The 17,372-nt window shown below is 31.2% G+C and overlaps 1 protein-coding gene across 1 annotated transcript; it reads right to left on the bottom strand.

Annotated features, from left to right (window-relative positions):
• Positions 1-2,341: 2,341 nt before the first annotated feature.
• Positions 2,342-17,020, bottom strand: LOC134698907 (glycogen synthase kinase-3 beta-like). The gene is made up of 9 exons (XM_063560587.1): positions 16,591-17,020; positions 12,880-13,070; positions 12,344-12,427; positions 11,085-11,195; positions 9,747-9,877; positions 8,903-9,009; positions 7,270-7,463; positions 6,310-6,496; positions 2,342-5,578 (listed from the first exon to the last, which is right to left on the bottom strand). Exons 1-9 carry the CDS (start codon positions 16,673-16,675, stop codon positions 5,433-5,435), a joined length of 1,236 nt encoding a protein of 411 aa, XP_063416657.1. The 5' UTR covers positions 16,676-17,020; the 3' UTR covers positions 2,342-5,432.
• Between the last annotated feature and the right edge of the window lie 352 nt (positions 17,021-17,372).

The raw sequence follows: 17,372 nt of genomic DNA, 5'->3' as shown, positions 1-17,372 counted from the left end.
TTGTGTGTGTTCTTTTTTTCACTGCAATTGGTTCATAACTACAATTATATCTCGCTCTTCGCTGTATTTTGCTGACACCAGTATCATTGATATTTAGTCCTTGGGTTTGCCAATCCAAATGTCATGCATGGTCTTTCATCTGTAACTCCTATTTTTAAAACTATTAAATATTATTATTTGACTTGGATTTCTGCTTAACATTGTTGGTTCTTTTCATGCGCTCCTCAACAAAATAAATTGGTTTCCTTCACCAATAAAAACTGGCCTCCATGATGTAGACATAATGCTGAAAGTGGTGTTTTAACACACACCATTCAAAAAATCTCTGGAGACTCTTCAGAAATTGGTTGTTTGAAATTGTGTCTTTGGGCTCATGTCTCACAATACCCCCCAGCTCTTTTAATTGTTTATAATACTTTTAGATTGATCAGAATGATGTTTGTGGGTTATGAAACAAAACATAGATTTTGCCATATCCAAAAAAACGATTGATATGCCATGAGAATAGTTGTCATTCACAACAACTATGAAATCTCTAAATAGATAGTTACACAAGTAAAAAGATCACAGAGAGGACAATCAAAAGGTATATTTTTGTACCCCTATTTTTTGGAAAAGAAGCTCTCAACCATATTACCTGTATAATATAATCAGCTACTCATTTATAGGGGGTCTCATTGGGGGGTTATGATCCCGGATCCTGCTTGCTGTTTTGTCAGATTCCTGTATCCTGCTTACACTACAATGTATGTACATAAGCAATTCTCATTTTTTTTTTCATTTACCGGGCCCGCAAGACCTCATTTCCCGTTTTCAAGATACAATAATTTGACTTTCACGTGTCACACTTACAAAAAATTCAGCAAACCCGCGTCATGCTTAGACCCAAATGAGACCCACTTTATATTTAGAAAGATTGCAAGTCTTGACTTTCATAAATTTTCAAATGTTATTATCAATCTAGGAAAGGTGTAAAATTGTGCAAAATAAGTTATTATTAAAATTGTTGAAATCAGGGTAAAAGATTGCTTTTGGCCACTATGTTTCTAGTCAAAACACTGAGGACTTTTGCCCAAATTTCCCTATGGAGAGGATGAAAAAATGATTTCTATACAGTAACTGGAAACTTTAATGTGTCACAAATACCCCCCATGTTTACCAACTGCACAACTTCTAAATGAGGCAACTAGGAATTTGTAGAGGTTCTCCCAGTAGAAATTATTGGCTTGTAGTATCAGAACTTTTGAAAATTTGTCATTTGCAACATGTTTTTCTTCCTGTTGAAATAAAATGATAAAATTTTTAGAAGACATTCCAGTTCTGTAAAATTTAATAAAATTGGTTGTTTGGTTTGGCTTGTATTTCATCTTTGTAGTTAAAATGAAGGTCTTGATGAATAAATTCAAGAGATTACCAAGGATAAGACACCACCAGTCGTTGATATTGATTTATATAAGGGAATTTATTTGACTGAGTAGTCATTAAACTTTGATTAAAGTGCAAATGATACTCGCATCAAAATTTGGAATAGCAATATATTAAAATCAGAATGCTCCTGTTAAAAGATGCTGCTCTGCTGATACCAGAAATCTATGGTTGCTAGGTACTTTGTAAAAAATGCAGGGTCTTGTATGCCTTCCTGATGTACTTAGTCAAAATTTTCATCTTTTCAAATTTTGACCTAGCTGTAGGGTTGAAATCTTGGATAGAAGCAAATCCACTACTGGACAAGTAACTAAGTATAATGTTTGTTATAGTGACATGTGTATAATGGTATAACAATGTGTCATTGTAAAAGTTAGCATATGCCACAACTCCTGAACAGCATAAGTGGATATTGTCAAGATCAAACAACACACTTTCTCATCCAGAAACCAAATATCTAAATTTGAAAAGAACAGCAAGACTAGTTCTCAAGTTATTACATGTGTCCATAAAAAATGGATGCTCCTATCATCTTATCATTTTCTATGTTCAGTTGACCATGAAATTGGGGTCAAAACTCTTAATTTGGCAATAAAATTAGAGGAATCTTATTATGAGAAACTTCAATTTAATCAAAAACGACCATGACCAAAATCTTTAACCTGGAGAGCAAGACAGACAGACAGACAGATGCATGAACAAATAGAAAAATAAATGAAGACTGAAAAGCATAATGCCCATAGAATGTTCATAAAATTGTACATGAATTAAGGATCATTTTCGAAATATTATGAAGCAGAATCCTATAGCTTTAATAGCTTGCTGTGCGGTATTGTTTTGCTCAATGTTGAAGGCCATAAAAACCTGATTATTAATAAATTAGAACATCATTTCAATAGACATAAAAAGACATAGATTTATTGTCATCTTTAATTTTTATTTACCAACATTTTACATCATACACAACTGAACAGATGTGGTCACCTAAAATGCACGTATTCATAGTAACTACAGTGAAATGTGTCTAAAACAAACACCTTTCCTCACTGATCATAATGTTCAAATTACACAGAATTTACTAAATATTATTCACTATGTCAACTAGAATACAGTGCTGACATGTTTTCAATCTCAGGACAGAAATATGTCACTGCATGTGATCGATTACTGTGATTATAATACTGGTTATGTAATGAAAACAATGTTTTTCTTGCAGAATCTGAATTTAAAATGTCTCGTGTAAAAGTGCCTTGTTCTTTTTCAGATTTATTCCTTAAAAATAGTTTTTCACTAAGGATTTGTTATTCATCGTTTGTACAAATTTCAAAAAAGAAAGAAAGTGAAATGACTTAAAAGAAATCTTATAGGTAAAATAAATTGTAACTGATTCAAATTTAAGATTTCTATTTTTATACCATTATAATGATTCATGAAATGTAAATGGCTGGAAACAATTTTATAGAATCTTAATTCAATATAAGACTTGTCATTGAAGATTCCAGTCTGATTTAAACATATCACAAAACATTGAATTGAAATGTTTTTCTATAAACTTTCATTGTACAATGTTTAAAAACAATTTAAGAAGTAAAGAACATAGTATTGGCATAGAAAAGACTTGACACTTAACTTTTTGGTATAACATTTATATTTTTCTATTTTCATTTTCATAATCAAGTCATTAATAATTTATTAGAATAATATAAAAATAAGTAGACAAAATCAGACAAATTATTTATTCTATTTTAAATTCTTTACCACAAAGAAAAAATAACAATAACACATTAGCAACATATTTTTAGTATTTTCAGGATTTATTTTTTTCAGTTTTTATCAATTGAAAGTCTGTAAAATTATCTTTCAAGTTAACTTTTTTTTAAGATAAAAAGTACAAATAATGATATTTAAACCAATCCCCAAAACTCTAGGTCCAAAGTCTTAGACAGAAAAGGAATCTGGAGTCAGTTTCAAAAAAAAACTTATGACTAAGATTGATCATCAGTAAACTGTATTGTTTAGGACTAACATGTACAACCAATCTTAGTCTGAAGTTTTTTTTGTGAAATCCACTCCTGACTAGTAACAAAACACTTTTCCTTTTATTTGGAGACTGAATTCATTTGTATTAATATATTCCACTAATATTTTCAATAGAAAAAAATGTTACAATATAGAAAATAATAAATAACATGAATGGAAGATAAGAAACAGTGTCTTTGCTAATGCAAATAAATAGATGTCAAGGAAATTTTACAACATTGTAGTGACCTCTTGTTCCAAGGATTCATACATACTGTGTCAACGCTTTCATTATGTTCATAAAATCACATAATCAATAAATACTATTAGAACATATAACGGGAAAATTCTCCTTTAATTTGAAGCTCCCTTTTCTATTTGTTTCCGATTACTAGTGTGAAACAATAGTGTTCTTTAAATTAAAGCTGAAAGAAGAAGGCATACACTTCTGCATTTAGATTTTTGTTCTGTTTAAATCAGCATGTGATCATAGTTGTGGACCAGTGTGCCAATATGGCTGTTAACCTGCAGTAAAATAACATTCATCTCATTTAAAATAGTGAAAGGTCTAATAAAACGTGTAAAAACAGTTGATTGTAAGATTGGTTTATGGTAATGTGTAAAAATAAAACTATAAATCACTTTCGAATAAGTCAGCTTCTGGATTCTTTCTAGAAAAAAAACTAGAGGAAGAACCTTTTTGCGTCATTTACTATGATTATTATAACTGAATATGTGTAAAATTCAGATGCATTTTTAATTCCTAAGCTAGCTGTATTTATTTACTCCTTATTGTAGAATTTAGCTGCAAATAAAAATCCATGTCCTGAATTCAATATTTACATACTCTGGACTTAAAAAACTTGCTACATCATGCATATCATAGTTTCTTACATAACCAAAGCTGTACTATCTATCTGTTAAATTATTGAGCATAAGAGAAGGAAACACAAAAACAAATCTCAAAAGAGCATAAAAAATCACAGGAAACATTTGTCCCAATATTGATAGACTGAAATTCAGTTAGTCCTTTTCATGGAAAATATCAAAAAATCTGGATGTTCCCAAAAAATTGATTTCTTTTAACATGTTTAAGGAACGTTTTTCTGATTCCTAACATCAACATATTATTTATTTAAATTCACTGAAATAATTTCACCTTGCCCTATCATCCTCAAAAATTAATGCCTTCAAAGGACCCAGGACATTTTCTTGAATAGCCCCAACAATAAATATATTACATACTATCAGTATTTTTCTCTCTTTCTTAATGTAATCCATATGATGCAGTACTCCTTGTTTAAATAAAACAATTTCTTCACTTTCAAAGTAAGTTCTGCTCAAATAAATAAAAATATGAATCACATACTACATTCCATCAATTTCTTTGTTATATAAAACTGAATCGATAGAATGCAGATTAAGTAATAAGGAGACATCGAAGTTAGGACTATCATCATAACTTATAGGCAAGAAAGCACTTTACTAAAAATGCTCCCCAACCTTAGAAAGTAAGCATTGTAGTCGGCCCGAAAAATAGGTAATGTCTACAATGCTTTCTTCTGTATACTGGTACTCTGTACTGCTATAACAAGTAACATTCACAACAATTCATTCATTCATTTACACACTCATGCAAACTCTGTCCGTCAAACAAATGTTCGGCAGTATGATTGGAGTCTATTTGGCATCCGCTGAACAATCATTATTAAAAATTTCATACTCTGTATGAATATAACTAATAAAATCGTGGATAAAAATGCCATTGATTATTTCAGATAAAAATTGTTTTCTATAATCACAAGCTTCAACAATATCCGTCAACAATTTATCATCATCATCATCCCAATGTTTTACTTGCAGTAAGAGGATGATCAAAATTAAAACATGCCAATCTCCAATCAACGAATTTTTATCATATCACATCATTGTAAAACTATTCATTGGTGACATCCCTGCTGTAGATTCACTAAAATCGTACTATATCTCTAAGCTGTGCCTCCAGTGGCTGTTGTACCCTGGGCGTCTGGGTTGGTTGTAGTGTCCTGAGATGAGCTTTGTGGCCCGTCATTTACAATGGCACGAATGTGTGGAGGTATAAGTTTAGGGTTGAGATTAGGCTGTATTGATAATTCTGAAATATAATAAACAGGTTCATTAAATTTTTAATTCCATTAATTATAAATAATACTATTCTGATTTAAAATATTGTTGAATAATTAGGTATGTTGCTACTATACTGCTTTAAAATAATAGTAGATTATGTATTAGCAGGAAAAGCATTTCACTATTTAAGTTCATCAGGTGCACACAAAGTTTCACAAGAATGCACATGTTGTATTGCAAAGAATACCCTGAAGGTGTCTGACAGATGTGATCACTCATCATGTACAAGCTGCTAGTCTTAAATGAAGTTAATAAGTTGCTATCAAATATGTGACAAAAGTATTAATTAGGCGTATGAATAAATGGACAAGGTGATTGTAATAGCCCTGTACAAATGGGGTACAAAAAGACTTAACAAATAGAAAACCCATATCGTTTGCATAGTACGTTATACACCGGAATATGGAGATTGGACACTTATGATGAACACTATTTATTTCATTGGAAACCAGAGAGGATTGATGAAAGGATAAAATTAACACCTAATGCATCAAAAGTGCCTCACTATGACCCATAATGATTTAAAAGTAACAGTTCTTCAAGCTGTTGCTTTTTGATATTTTAACTGGAAATCCACATATTAGATTATTCGAATGCAAGTCCAGAAGTAAAGATTTTTTTCAATTCTCTTCTATACATGTTACGTTTTATAGAAAGTAAAAATAAAGATGTAAAATTATATCATGTATATGTACTTACCTTGAGGGGTGAAATTAAATAAGGGAGGCAATTCTCTACCATTGGGTAACCTTGTAGATGGTTCTCTTAATTCGTCAAAAAAACAATGAGCACATGCTTCAAGAGGAGATATTCTAGCTGACGGAATATATTCTAATAACCGACTGACAACCTGTATAGCCTCTTGTGGTGTTCTTGGTCTAAAAACCTACAATACAAATAAGTAAGTTTAATATTAATACGTCAAGATGATTTCTTTTATATATTACATTTTATATTCTAGGATACAAGTGAAAGCTGAAATTATTATTTTTATCTTACTGTTGTCAAGGCACAGTAAATGGGTCATGTCATATATTTTCATAAATTTAGGGAAATCACATGCTTTATAAAATGACAGCCTCGGTCAACTACATCATTTGCAAAAAGTGGTAAGTACATTGATTTTTTATTTGGGAGTTTCTTTCTGCTATTGAGCCCATCATATGTAAAAATCTGAAAATGTGACAAGTGTGAAATCTTAGTCCATATTGAAATATATGGTGTCTTATAAGTAAGCTGATGATTATACAGTTTATTACAGTAGTACCTCTATCTACACAGTTTTTTGTAGCTACTATACATGTACATCTGTTTATTTATATTTAGTGCTTTTTTCTCATCAAATATATCATTGTCATGATTGTACTTTCTATTCTGTGAATCTTGTTTTTTCACAATGATTGACATTTAAATAATGATTGGTGGTCTTTATTGTTTCATAGTGTTTTGCAGTTTATGTTGATTACATACATGTATCATTGACAAGTCTCAAATGGATTTAAAAAATTTCTGTCAGATTGTTTAGACAGTTAAGACACTTTTCAATAGTTGAAAATAATTTACTGATTTCTAGATGTCTTTCTTTATCTATTTTTAGTATCTTTTTCTTGCCATCTATAGTTTACTCTTATGGTGTATATATAATTATTAATATCAAACCTTGTTCCACGGATGTGTTTTTATCTGTGGAAATTTAAATTCCGTGTAATTAGGATTCATTTCTTTTATTTGGTCTCTGTTTGGGGTGCCTAGGACTTTTATTATTTCTACCAGTTGATCAACGCCACTGTCTCCAGGAAATATAGGCTGGCCTAGAAGTAATTCGGCCAGAACACACCCTGCAGACCACACATCTAAAATAAGGACAGAATAATTCAAACATTGCCATCAAAGTCATCATGTTCATATACATTTAATATTAAGGTAAAAAGAAAACTTGAAAATTCTAACTAAACAGCCTGAATCAGTGGGAAATGTTAAAAAATATTTTGAAATAATTTCAGTAGGTTTAGATGATATAGACAGCTGTAGGTAATTTTGATATTTAGTTACTAGTTTGTTATGAAAAGATTCAACAGATTTATTTCTGTCTTGTTATGAGAACAAGGTTACAAGCAAATTGCAAACATCAGCAATACTCAAAAGAATCACTGTAAGTGTGAAAATAGTTACTTTGGAGATGAAAACTTTGGAATTTGATGGGCTTGTGGTAATTTACACCTCCATATTCAGACGTAAAATTTGACATTCAATAGATCCACAATTTGACATTTAAATGCCTAAACTTAAATTTAAAATTATGTTAAAATCAATATTTCACTGTTTATAAAAATCAATGAATACTTATTTCTGTGGACCACTAAAATAGTAAAATAACAAAAATACTGAAGGAAAATTCAAAATGGCAAGTCCAACAGGTAAAACACATCAAACGAATGGAAAACAAATCTCATATTCCTGACTTGGAACAGGCGTTTCTTTAAAAATGTAGAAAATATTGGGTTAAAACTAATTTTATAGCTAACTAAACCAATTTGTATGAGAGTCATATAAAATTTCATAATATTGACAACAATTGAACATAACAGATATAATGTCAAAAATAGGGGTTAACTATGCCACTTTGTCCATGGCACTAGTACAATACATCATTAACAAAAATAGTACTGTAAATTCAGAAATTATTGCGTGCATTTATTATTGCAATTTTGTCATTTAAGTTGGTACCTTACACTACAGGGATATAACTCTGTAAAATCAGCAGAACGTTTTAATGACTTAGTGTTCATAAGGGAATGTTAAGCTTCTCCTTTATCAAAATAAGTGTTTGTCAAACTGCTATATAACCAGTGTAATTTTTCTGATAAAACGGTTGGTTCAAATTTTTTGAAATTTTTATATTTTTGTCAAAGGGTCAAAGTAAATAATTTGTCAAAATTTTAAGAAAATTAAACGAGCCAAATTAATATTAGTTAAAGTGTTAGGTACCACCTTAAGACTTTAATGCGATTTCAATTTTTACGATTTTCAGAAAAATCCTGTTGAATTCCTATAAAATATTTCAAAATTCAAGTTTAAATTTTTGGGTTTACAACTCTGTCTCATTTGTCACAATAATTAAAACCTCGCAATAATTTCTAAATTTACAGTAGAAGCCTAAATAATTTGATAACTGATACAAAATGACATTATCACTGAAACTATGTTTTCATATCTTTGACAAGCTTTTGAGTTTGTCCAAAAACATTTGAAGATCTTTGCTGCCAGTAGTTAGCTATTAAAGTATAAATACCTATTTGACATGTATAGTCTGTAGCACCAAATATTAGCTCTGGAGCTCTGTAATATCTTGAACAAATGTATGAAACGTTGGGTTCTCCCCTTACTAAAACCTTGGCACTGAAAATAAAGGCATAAAAATATTAATACACAAGTCTTACAATATATACAATTCAAAGTGGGTCCTTTTGACAGAAAGGTAAGTTTACAGCAAAAACACAATTATACTATCATAAAATTAGATGTCATTATAAATTACAATAAACATTTTTTCAGCTTTAACCTCTGAATCTATTTCTTTACTCAAGTTTACTCAAAATTTAATTTAACAGCCAGCTTATAACTTCTGAATACTTTTTATTGGAAATGCAATGAAAAGCCACACTTTTTTTTTCAATTCATTGTTCACTTTCTGTAGATGCAAGGTAATAATTCTTAAGTAACCATTGTAACAATTCACCAGCGAAACTTTTTTTTCAGAAGTGAACAATTCTAATTTCATCAGGAGCTTAATGAAATCAAAGTGATTGTGAACACTGAAGACTAAAATTCAATTGAACTCATTGCAGTTGTAACTATAAATCAAACAGTTGACATGCTGCATAGAACAAATTAAAGCACGGTGAGGCAATAATATGTTTTGGAGATAATGGGTCAACTACATTGTATAATAATAAACAAAGGAAGATAACTCCTAATTTTTAATTAAGGTTCTACTTGATTAAATCTGTATACACTATTGTCTGTTGATCTCAAAAGTTTTTTTTATCAAGTCTTGATTATTGATAACTATCAAGCCAACCCCACAAGGGTATTAATTGCAGGAATACTATCTTTTTCTAATGAATTTATCTTACCTGCCAAAGTCACACAACTTGAGTACACCTGTTTCCGGGTCTAATAATAAATTCTGCGGTTTTATATCTCTATGACAAACTCCTTGTGAATGAATATATGCTAAACTTCGAAATAACTGGTACATGTACAACTGCAATAAAAAAAGACATAACTAAAGAACAGTAAAATTGATGCAACCCAAATATTTACTTGATCAAAGTTCTGTAGTAAAACTCATTAAGTATAAGTCGCATAAAATTTTATTAAGAAAAACTTTAGTAAGAGAATGGAAACGAAAAATTCAACAAATTTCCATATGTAAAGAGGCACTAGAAAAGTAAAAGTGACGCCTCCCAAATTCAAACTTGATCTTTGTTTTGTGGTAATAAGCATTTTGTATTAGTTACATTATAGATATAGGAAGATGTGGTGTGAGTGCCAATGAGACAACTCTCCATCCAAATAACGCTTTAAAAAGTAAACCATTATAGGTTAAAGTACAGTTACGGTTAATTAAAAGTAAGAGAATGAAAACCAATTTCAGAAGCACTGACAGTTGAGGCCAAAAAAAATATATGTCTGTTTCCTGTTTCCCGACCGACCTTGTCTCAAACCCCCACCCCCCACCCCCCGACCCTAGATCTTTTTATTCAATTCCAGAAAAAAATCGTTTAAAGTCTGATCCAGATCCGTATCTTACTATGCCCAAATAACCAAAATGGCTGCTCCCAGCACAAATGTGCTACAACTACTGTTTAAAACATAACAGCACTGCGAAGATTATTCCATTAAAGCCTCTTAAGGAGATTAAATCATTTTGGGATACAGGACCCTAACCAAACACAACATTTAACGGACTGAAATCTGACAGGGAGTGTAAAAATAATAATAAAAAAAAAAAAAAAAAATCCCCCCCTACCTGATTTATTTGCCTTGGCAGCAGGAAACAGACATATATTTTTTTTGTCTTGAAGGTAAAACGTAACATCCCCTCAGCTATGCTTGTAAAATAGGATTTTATTTTGTTTTGGATTATTTGGTTTCAAAAAGCCCTGAGAAGATGATTTTTTTGAAACCTCAGATTTTATGGTAGTAGACACAACAATAGCAAAATGTCTTTATTTGATGACAATGTTTTCACAGGTTGCTGAACCAGATATAGGAAGATGTGGTGTGAGGACCAACGAGACAACTCTCCGTCCAAATAACATTTATAAAAGTAAACCATTCTAGTTCAATGTACGGCCTTCATGCATGGAATAAATTATCTTAATCAAAAAGAAATTTGTCTATGAATGTTGCAAAGCTTTTTCATGCATGTAACAAAAAAACATACTGTATTTTCTGTAACAGCTTACCTTGATATATAAAACAGGAATTGTCTGTTTGGATTTACTATAGTGTCGAGCTACTCTGTAAACGGTCTCAGGAACATATTCTAGGACTAAATTTAGGAACACTTCGTCTTTCTGTAGAAAAACATAAACAAGTATGAATTAAGTAATAAGAGATAAAGTAAATATTACAAAAATATGACAAGTTGTATAGTCAATGGAGATTTGTTATGTGGTAATCAGAGATATCTGTAAATGATGGATGCAAGTAAATAATCAGTTAATATAAATCCTGATTACTAGCTGTGCAACAATTGTACAAATGCTTTTATTGATTGTCCAATATTGCATATGAATTTTTCATGCTAAATTTTATTTATTATGTAATAATGTATAGATACAGTTACATAATTTTTTACTTTATCCTCAACCATGTGTAAGCGACAATGTCAAAATCAATCCTTTTTTTTTTTTGCAAAACTGTATAAATACAAATATAATAGCACAAATACTAAACAAAATGATAAAGTTGAATTCCAAATCTTCCATATTGTCTTTGTTTTAGCTCAAAAAGACGGTTTAACATGTTTAGTATGTCTACTTAAAAAAAAAATCATATATTTTTTTAAGAAAATCTTGGTTTTGCTGGTTTTGCTTACATCTACATCTCATAGACCAGTGTTTATGTTTGTTTATTGGGTTGTTTTGTTTTGTTTTGTTTGGTTTTTTTTGGGGGGTGGGGTGTTTGCATGTGTATATATAAGTACATGTATCATACAGTTTGTCATTTATTCTCACTCATACAGTTTATATAAGAAATTCAGATACTTTTTTAAAGCCAAAAATTCTTCAAATATTCAGATGCCTGTGTCTTACATTGTAACAGGAAGAACATGAACTTCAGATTATTATTTTTCTTTAATTTGATGTATTAAACATGAAAATTGGCTTTTGAAAGATAGATGAAAATGTCATTTTGAATTTCGGCCACGAATATTCTGACGACGTATATGTATACATGTTACATAATTGCAATACATTATTATTATGTAACAAACTTTCTGGTATAAAAATTTTTTTACAATAAATATTACTTCACCTGGACAACCAATCATTTTGATATTAATTAGTTTCAAACAGAAAGAACTATAGATAAAGGAAATATTTATCATGCATTGATTGATTGTTGGTTGCTTAAAGTCCAGCTATTTAACACAATGTTACAATGTTCATTTATATCTTCTGTATTGACCTCGATATCTAGACAAAGAAATAATAATTACCTTTTCTCCAGCTGAGTAGAAGAAATATTTTAATTTCACAATATTTGAATGTTCAAGCTTCCTCATTATTTGCAATTCTCTGTTCTAAAATATAAGTAAAACAATACATGACAATCAATTATATAATACATAAAATATACAAGACAAACTGTATGTAAATCTTGCAAAGTGAGTAGGTCCTCATATAATTTATAAATAAGATAAGCAATGACAACATGATGTCAACATCTATGATTTCCTAGGAAAACCACAATACTTAATTGGTTAAAAAGAAGTGCATCCAAATGACTAAAAGACATGTTAGGATGTTAGCTGGTATAGTTTATAAACTATCAAAAAATTCTCCTAAGGTGTTTCTGATTACATACATGTACCCTTAGGAATAAAATAATGGCCAAGCCCATGATTTGCTGTAAAAAGAATCCCATAACCATATAGTTATTTTGACAGTTGAATACATTTGTTTTGAAGTGAAGCTAGTTTAATTGACAAAAAGAAGATTAATCTCCCTTTCAATTCATATGATTAATACTAACCTTGAATCTTTTGTCTTGTAAGACTTTTTTGATAGCAACAAGTTCATTGGTTTCGACTAGCTTGGCTTGATAAACTACCCCAAAGGAACCATTTCCTATAACTTTGGCATCAGTATATGACACTTCTTGTGTTCTATCTGATCCTGTTCCAGCAGTGGCTAAAACAGTTGTCACTTTACTACCGTCTTTACCTGAAATGAAGAATAAGAGTATTGATAACATCATGTTTAAGAATACAAAATATACATGTACAATGTACCCCTATGGGCCCTATCCCTTATATTCTGCAAGAATAAATACCCATACCTAGTGTTCATGTATTAATGCTATGACATGGACCCTTGCAATAGTCTGTCCAAGGTAGTATGGAACCCCTACTTAAGAGTGAAAGTGAGTACATGTGTTGGGTAAATATACTAATATACCTTCTTTGGTAAACTCAGCATTGTAACTCTGTAACCTCCAATGGACAACAGGATTAGCCAAAGGTGGGATAACATTAACAGTAACACTGATTTTTTTTTGTGCTGGGAAGTACCTACAGAAATAAGTAATATTGGGCTTATTCATCACTTGAATGTAACTTTTAAGAAATATTGTAGTTACATAGTACATGTATTATTGATTACAATATTCATTTAGAGTAAATAAGCAGTGAGAGTCCTTAGAGGATGGATCAATTTCTTCATTTTCTTTTAAAATACTACAGATGGCGCCATGGAATACATTTAAGTTTAACAGTTGCACATTTTTTTCTACCATGTTTATATTTTCCTACTTGGTTTGAATTAATCCAAGGTTTGAAAAAATGTATTCTAATGCACTTGAGGTACAAATGTGAATAATGAATTTGAAAATGTAATTGCTATACAATTGCTAATAAGTAAACACCTTAGGAAAAAGGTCATTAACATTTCTAACATTTCTAAAGATGAAAAGACTAATTAATGAATTAATCTATGTTATAATCTCACTAATTACTTATCAATTAGTGATGTACATACATGAAAAAGAAATACATGTCATAAAATTGCATAATCCCTAAATATAACAATGGAAAACATGTATAAATTGTCATTTCCCTTTGATATAATTGTTTACCTTTAATATCAATCATATAATCATAAATACATGTATACACTACAACAAATTAAGAGAAAAATATTTAAATTTTGATTTACATTTTGACCAATTTAGACAAAACAATAATTCATAAATCTGATTAAGAGAAACTTATCGCATTTGTCTATGGATGTTTAAAGAGTTGCTGGACCAATATGCTTTCTCCTTTGTATACATTTGTACATTCTTGTCACATCAAAGTTCAGAAAAATATAAGTACAGATAGATTTTCCCAAGTCAAAAACACTTCTTAGTGAGAACACTAACTAGTATACTACTATAGCTAGGCCTCAGCAGTCTTCACGCTGAGTGGCAGCCCTACCTACCTACCTAGTCCTTATTATGCCCAGGCTAGTAAAATTGCTCTCAGGCCTGTTTAAATCATACATTTGTATCTACAGGCCAACAGAATCCACCTAAAAATTTTCAAAAATTGAGCTCCGGGCCTGTAGATTTAAAAGTTTGTTGACGAAGACTGGGCCTGTGTCAGTACATGTATAAAAAAAAACCAACATATTGTTGTCTTCTTCGACCAAAAAATAATGAACATTTTTGAAATATACATGTACGTTAGAATATTCATGGTCCGTCGGGTAACTGGAACCACACATATATTTTAATTTGGCATAAGTGCCAGCTAACTAGCATAATCATAGGACTCTCCTAACTTCAGAATCTTAGGGGAAAGTGACTTCTCTATTTGAATATTAATACAGAGAAGTGCTTGTTGGCATGCTGCCATATATTTTTTTTTCAATTTTTACAATGACATATCTTGCCATCAGTTTCTTTATTTACATCTTTAATGTTCATGTTTATTTTTTGTCATAAATGGCCATTAATTCATTGTAGTCAAACAGTTATATTTTTCTCTAGTCTTGCAATACAAATCTACCAACTTTATATCTGTAACTGAGATCATTGTTGCCTTTTTAACAGGTTGGGGAAAACCTGTCAAATGGGGAAACATTCTTCAAAGAAATATTACTTTGAATGTGCAAAACACAATATTTTCTTAACCAAGTCTTTTTGAGTAAAACCGATAAATTCTTTGAAAATGGAATCTTTTCTCCCAAAAAGCTATATCATGTATATCTTTATTTGAAATTTATAAAATTAAGAATCATTGAATGTTGTTTCATTTTAAGTATCATACCATCATATGTCAAGAAGTTTCAAGAACACAAACCTGTATGATGTACATGTATCTTGCTACTAACTGGTTTTAAAGAATATCATGTTTATTTCTGATGCAAATACCCTATGAGTGAATGAATATTAATACCAAAATAATATGCCATCTTAGAGAACTGTCAACAGTATCAGTCATAAGTCATAACTATTTCCACTCTGAATAGGTTTGTTAAAGGTTTAGTTTATAGCTTTTGAGTTGAAAGCCAACCCTGTTGTGCTATATATACATGTATACAGAATATTACCATAATGAAAGACAGTCAAAGATTACTCCCACGTGCAACGGCTGTTAAAAAAGTGTTTCGACAGGCAAGCTGGTCCATGGGACGTCAGAGCTCATTCCATATAAAAAAGTGGATATTTACCCATACAAAATAGATGCACTACATTTTGCCTACTGTCTTTGAATATATATATAAATCAGATAAAAAATTGTTCATTTCCATTTATCTCTTCATTTATGCAAGTTTTTGTCAATCTGCCACCCTTTATTTTCTCAAAATTAGGCAGTTTTCACATGTACAATGACCTATCGATTCAAACATTTTTACTTTTACTATAAAGTTATAAATCATTAATGGGAAAGTGACCATCTAACTCCTTTATACCACTTCTGACGGTCACAATAGACAAGGTGTGGGACGGACAGGAATGCCAGTTGTACACACCAGTCATCCATACCCGTAGCCAGGGGGGGTTCGGACCAACCCCACCCCCCCCCTTGAAAAAGAATAAGCACTGTTAAAGTCAATGTTCTGTTCGAATTTTGTGACTGTTAAAGTCGAGTTTGTGAGTCCATCGAACCCCCCTTTGGAAATTCCTGGCTACGGGCCTGTCATCAGTGTGAGCCCTGCCATCTTGGTATTCGCCATCTTAAAAGCTCTGCTCCATAATTTTATGTACGAAGGTAGCAGTTAGAGAATTTTGGCAAGTCAATGCATAATTATTCTCCTTGAATCCTAGCAGTGCTAGCTAGCCCCCATGCCATGGTCATGTTCGTTTTTACACTACATGCACAGGGCCGCTTACACAATATATAATAAAATAATTGTTTGATAACCAATAATCTATTTATACACTATTTTTTTTCTTGAAGCACATGTACATCGGTTATTTTTTTGGGTAGGTCAGTGCCTTGGATGCAATTTTTATATTGTGAATCACTTTTTCATATTATATCAGTTAGTCATGGAATGTGCAGTTGTTCAGACTAAGCTGTTGACAACGTGGTTTAAAACCAACGTGTATAATGAAAGCGAAATCGCATGGGTTGAACGTTAAATGCAGAAACTTAAATTTATGTAGCTGTAAATGGAAATCATTAGCAATTTCTTGGTCGCCATGTTGATTGTGTGATGACCCAATTCGGTACTGCAACTGATGGAGGATACCTACTTATTGTTCTCATTCCGCCGTAAGGTGCAGTCGATCCGGCTTTATTTCCTTCAGCAAAGGACGTTGTTCGGGGACGTCCACTCATGATCTAGAAGGATTAAAAGTCATTAAAACTGATATTCTTAGATGTAGCCTGTCAGTCACATCTCCCAAATGGCGCTCGTAAATATTCCAAGGAAATCAAGATAAACGAAGGTTTATATTCACTTTTAAGTCCAGTATTCACTTATTACATATGTCTTTTTCCATCAAAATTCAATGAAGAATATATGGGCACATTTAAATTAGTTAAAGGGTTCTATTTCCACTATTATTCAACCCGATTTGTTAATCGATAGCACAATGTTAATGCAAATTTGGTTTCCAATGGGTGATCTACAATGACGGGCGAGAACATGGCCGTGAATCTTCGTGATATCACGAGAGTACAATTTTTAACCAATCACACGAGAGAATAAGCCTGTTCGGCACTTTCCGTACTCGTAAAATATGCAACACGAGACAGTTGACGTATGACGTTAACAAGAGGCACATTAAGGATATTTTTGTTTTGACATGAATAAAGATTTTATGTTTTCGTGATTTTGCAACTTGAAAATAAAATTCGAAAATAAAATTTCGATAAAAAATAAATAAACATTTCAATCTAGAAAGTTTTTGTTCACCTTCAAATTTTGACTTCTATCCTTCGGTAAAACAAAATGTAGAGGTCCAGTGGCGTATCCAAAGGGGGGAGGGTGTCCAGGTGCGCGTTAATTAACGATCAGTGCTTTTGAATGGGA

The sequence above is a fragment of the Mytilus trossulus genome, unplaced genomic scaffold (genome assembly GCF_036588685.1).
Source record: "Mytilus trossulus isolate FHL-02 unplaced genomic scaffold, PNRI_Mtr1.1.1.hap1 h1tg000024l__unscaffolded, whole genome shotgun sequence".
Classification (NCBI taxonomy): domain Eukaryota; kingdom Metazoa; phylum Mollusca; class Bivalvia; order Mytilida; family Mytilidae; genus Mytilus; species Mytilus trossulus.
The sequence above is the reverse complement of the archived record's forward strand: the minus strand, read 5'-3'. Positions and strand labels throughout refer to the sequence as shown.

Excerpts from the sequence above, each read along its gene's own strand:
- LOC134698907 (XM_063560587.1), bottom strand. The coding sequence starts at position 16,675 with ATGAGTGGACGTCCCCGAACAACGTCCTTTGCTGAAGGAAATAAAGCC. Across the intron at positions 11,196-12,343 it reads TCTACTCAGCTGGAGAAAAG|AAAGACGAAGTGTTCCTAAA; the intron begins GTAATTATTATT and ends GTTTTTCTACAG. Across the intron at positions 9,010-9,746 it reads AAGTTGTGTGACTTTGGCAG|TGCCAAGGTTTTAGTAAGGG; the intron begins GTAAGATAAATT and ends CTTTATTTTCAG.